The 5,000-nt window shown below is 32.8% G+C and overlaps 1 protein-coding gene across 4 annotated transcripts in view; it reads left to right on the top strand.

The window, feature by feature from the left end:
• Positions 1-5,000, top strand: part of LOC144964251 (advillin-like) — a 52,775-nt gene that overhangs the window by 28,418 nt on the left and 19,357 nt on the right. For all 4 annotated transcript variants that reach the window (XM_078898305.1, XM_078898306.1, XM_078898309.1 and 1 more), the window contains 4 exons: positions 56-155; positions 1,420-1,530; positions 2,634-2,700; positions 3,209-3,335. In XM_078898305.1, the coding sequence (XP_078754431.1) occupies positions 56-155; positions 1,420-1,530; positions 2,634-2,700; positions 3,209-3,335 (405 nt within the window). The remainder of the gene's footprint in view (positions 1-55; positions 156-1,419; positions 1,531-2,633; positions 2,701-3,208; positions 3,336-5,000) is intronic.

Here is a 5,000-nt window from a genome sequence, read left to right as displayed (position 1 = left end):
AATTGAAACCTAACGAAATTCAATCACTCTTCCAATAAATATTAATCTCATTCAGCATTGTGGAGGGCAAGTCTCGCTGCCATCTTAGCAAGGCATGGGTCTATACTGAACGGCTATACCGTGTGGAAGGACGCTACATACCGACTGCCACATGTGTAAGTTGATAGGCGTACGCACTCTATATCTTTCTTTCTTTGTTATCGTATTTTCAGGTTCTCGTTCAATTAAATCGCCTGCGTCATCATCATCATCATCATCATCATCATCATCATCATCATCATCATCATCATCATCATCATCATCATCATCATCATCATTATCATCATAATCATCATCATTATCATCATCATCTTCATCATTATCATCATCATCATCATCATCATCATCATTATCATCATCACCATCATCATCATCATCATCATCATCATCATTATCATCATAATCATCATCATAATCATCATCATCATTATCATCATCATCATCATAATCATCATCATCGTCATCATCATCATTTTATCATTATCATCATCATTACAATCATCATCACCATCATCATCATCATCATCGTCGTCGTCGTTCATCATCATCATCATCGTCCTCGTCATCATCTTCATCTTCTTTGTTGTCGTCACAATCATCTTATAGAATTTAAGTAATTAATTGAAAACTTGAAAATAGTTTCCTGTCCTAGTGTCATATTTAATCAACCTGACCAATTTACTCAGCTCTCAAATCCACTAGTGACTATAACATCCCTCATTCTAGATAGTTGTTGTCTTTTTTTCTTTTAAAGCTGTCTCAATGATAGATTCATCTTTTCGCCATTGTTGCACTATCTAATTATTGTTTACATAAAGTTCCACGGGCTTCACGAATGACATTTCAATTTTTAAAATGTTTTCTCGTGTCTAGCAACTTCAACGCTCGTTAGCTGATTGTTCTTTTTTTTTTATTATTCGGTGCATATAATTATGCTTATATTTTCTTATCGCTAAATTTGCAAAATTGATTAAAAGATTATAATTTCATGAGAACTGAAGCCCAATCAGCGTACTATAATCAATAGAAAGAGCTGAATGACGTCAATACGCTTAAACAGTCGTAACGTCACTTCCCTCATAATGACGCATGGTAACTTAGTAACTGGCTTTAAATTATCGGAACAATGGCGGACGCATTTATGATGAAATATTTATCCGACGAGCATAAAAGCGTATACCGAGGGAAAAAAAACAAACATTATAAATCTGATCATGTTTTGACTTTTACACATTCTGATCACGAGACATATGAAAAGTTCTAGCCAGCATGAAGAATAAAAAGTACAGATTTTCTTTGTTTAGAACCACGATGGCCGCCGTTGCTGGGCGACGTGACATCAGACCATTGAATCCAATTTCATTTATTCTATTAACCCAGATGAAATGTTCTACGTCAGCTCTTGCCCCAGATCGGGCACTCATTCTGGATGGATTTCCTCGGATATACGTCTGGCTCGGGCCTGACACGGACTACAACACTAAAGTCAAGGTATAGCATTCTCTATCATTGTTACTTTTATAATATTCTATTCCAGTCTTTGATCTTTTCCAAATGTTCACATAGATATTCCGTTAAGGACGTAATTACCACTAAAATTCTGTCGCGATTCTTGTCGACTTGATATAAGCTTTGACCCCCCCCCCCCCAACCACAACAACGAAAAACTCTTGGAACTACGAGTTCAGACCATAGCTATCCTCATCGCATGCCGACCAGTCAAAAAATGGGCCCTCTAGATTTTGAATGATGCTCACAATATTTTGGCACAGAGGGCCTGAAAAAAAAGAGATCAATCAATGAAACGGTGTAAATATTAGCTTCACTGCGTCAAAACAAAGGGATAGATTCTCACAAATTTGAAGGCCAGATGGTTTGGTTGATAGGCATGTATCGTTTATGGACATGGTCTAGACTTAAAATCAGAACTTTTTTTAATAAGCATCTAGTTGGAGGGAACTTGGAGGTTTAGTGCCAGAGCATCAGTTTTCTTTTAAAATGTTAATTTAATCTTGTTATGGCAATTGGTCATTTCATATAATTAGTTATTGCGACTTCCATATCCCCCCCCCCCAACTTCATAACAGCTAATCATTTGCTCTATAACCACATTTGTGGCACAACACGTCAATCTGGTATTTTGTTGGACTAGAATAATTGAAGAAAATTGAATTGCGAAATTTAAGCTATTTGAAGTTGAAGGAAAAAATACACACACATTTCTAAACAAATTGTAAAAGTCAAACTTAAAATAAATTTCAATCGGTAAAATATCCGATTTAAGACCATATTGAGAAGATTGGTAAGATTTTTATATTTGTTTTGTAATATTAAATCAGCCAGGTTTATGAGTTCTACAATTCGCCAGTTTTTAGTAATATTTTGAAAGACGCCTTTTTTCTTTATATAAAAAAAAAGCCATTCACAATGGAAGGAAAATCTCTTTGTTCAAAAATCGATACTGAAATACAAATTTGACCTCCAGATTAAATGGTAAAAGAGGTGGAACCTGTTTTTGATATATACCTATACGTTTTGGACTGCCATTTTATAATCCGCCCATTCTTTTCCACTCTATTTATTCCCACTACCAGGCGATTCAAATGGCAACAGCGTTGAGAACGTGGCAGAGAAAAGGAATAGCACACATTATTGTCATAGGTATGTATATCGATTTCCGAATGAAAAGAGACAGTGGAAAAATAACAATAATAATTGTGAAAATAAAATGCAAAATGATGATAATGATGATGATGATGATGATGATGATGATGTTAATAATAATAATAATAATAATAATAATAATAATAATAATAATAAAAATAATAATAATAATAATGATGACAACAACAACAATAATAATAATGATAATAATACTAATAAAAATAATAATAATAAATACTATTAATAATAATAATAATAATAATAATAACAATAATAATAATAATAATAATAATAATAATAATAATAATAATAATAATAATAATAATAATTACCAATAATAATAATAATAATAATAATAATAATAAAAATAATAATAATAATAATAATAATAATAATAATAATAATAATAATAATAATAATAACAACAACAACAACAATAATAATAATGATAATAATAATTTTAAAAATAATAATAATAAATAATAATAATAATCCATATATACAGAAAAATCCAACACTGCACTACACGAGGCATTCATACAAAAACTGGGTCAGGATGAGACGACGTCCGACGAGGACACCATGAACACACCGGAGACCGAGTCTCGTGAAGAACATTTAAACCTGTATAGGTAAGTTAGTGGTAGCTTCCTTTGAAGAGGTGGAACAGTGGCGTTCTGTACACTGGAGGGTCATGCAGCTTATAGATCAAGTCACTCGACTGAAACTGCTCAGCTAATAGATTTTAATGATATTGTTTGAAGCATTGATAATGGAAAAATCTGTATTTTTAACATCCTAGATCTTAGCGCGGCCTTTGATACGATTGACCATATTGTTTTTTAGACCACTTAAAAATAATTTTGGAATTTCGGGCTGTGTCCTGAATTGGTTCAAATCTTACCTGGAAGACAGACGCCTATGTGTAAAAATTCAGAATTTTAAATCAGAAAGTATAACTCGTCAATTTGGAGTTCCCCAAGGCTCTGCCTTAGGTCCCCATTTCATTTAGTCTTTACATGGCACCTCTAGCCAATATCATGAAAGATCATAATTTTTGCTATCATTTTTACGCTGACGACTCACAAATGTTCAATTCTGTTTAAAATCAAAATATACTCAGTCTTGTCTCTGACATTGTAAGCTGTATTTTAGACATAAAAGACTGGATGACACAGAACAAATTGCAATTTAACTTAATGAAGTCATTATGATAGGTAAAGTAAACAATTTCAAAAACGTTAGCAACTTCCAACTTGATTTCAATGATTGCAAAGTAGCTCTATCTAAAAAAAAAAGTGAGAAAATTTGGAGTTATTTTTGATGAAAAGTTGTCAATGAGCAAGCATATCAGCACTCTCTCAAAAGCATGTATTTTGAGCTGTCATAAACAAAATCAATTCTAAACTATCTGACAACTAACGTCACAAAACAGCTCGTGATTTATCTGGTACTGTCTAAAATGGACTATTGTAACAGACTTGTCTCTGGTCTGCCTGAAGAGAATCTCAGAAAGCTACAGTGCAAAATTCAGCTGCTCGAATTGAATTAATGACGCTACTCCCCTTTTTGGCAACTGTGCACTGGCTTCCGGTTAAAGCACGGATTGAATATAAAATTTTGACCACTGTTTTTAAATGCTTTAATGGCCTTGTTCCCCCCCCCCCCCCCCCAGTATATTTCGGACCTGATTTAAAAGAAGTCAAATTCTCGCCTCGTAAGGAGCTCCAGCGACACCACATTGTTAATCGTACCAAGAAAAATTCAAAAATTTTCGGTGACCGCTCTTTCGAAAATTTTGGCCCAAAAGTTTGAAACGCTCTGCCCAGACATATAAGAGAAAACCAAACAATAGAAACACTTAAAGCGCATCTTAAGACATTCTTATTCAAAAAATAATGGGTCTTATTATAATATTTATAATTTCTAATATAATTGTAATTATATTGTAATCTTTGCCACGTTAATTTGTATGCTATATTATTATGAAAATCTAATATAAATATATATGTATTCTGTGTTTACTTGAAAGAGGCCAAGGGCCGAAACGTCGTTTGTTTTGTGTTGTTCATTCATGAGTCAGATTTACTCCCTTTATCTATATCTCCATTTTATTGACTCATTTAGGCACCTCTATTTAATATTTTTTATGCTGTGATTTGTAATTTTATTATTATTCAATGAATTGTACTTTTATTGTAAAGCATTTTAGATGTAATTACATAGAAGGCGCTATAATAAATGTACATCAATATTGTTATAAAGTGTTGCTGTTGGATAGGGACCCCTTATAAAGC

Source organism: Berghia stephanieae, chromosome 2, assembly GCF_034508935.2.
Source record: "Berghia stephanieae isolate SIO BIC M18660-M18661 chromosome 2, UCSD_Bste_1.3, whole genome shotgun sequence".
Taxonomy (NCBI): domain Eukaryota; kingdom Metazoa; phylum Mollusca; class Gastropoda; order Nudibranchia; family Aeolidiidae; genus Berghia; species Berghia stephanieae.
The sequence above is the reverse complement of the archived record's forward strand: the minus strand, read 5'-3'. Positions and strand labels throughout refer to the sequence as shown.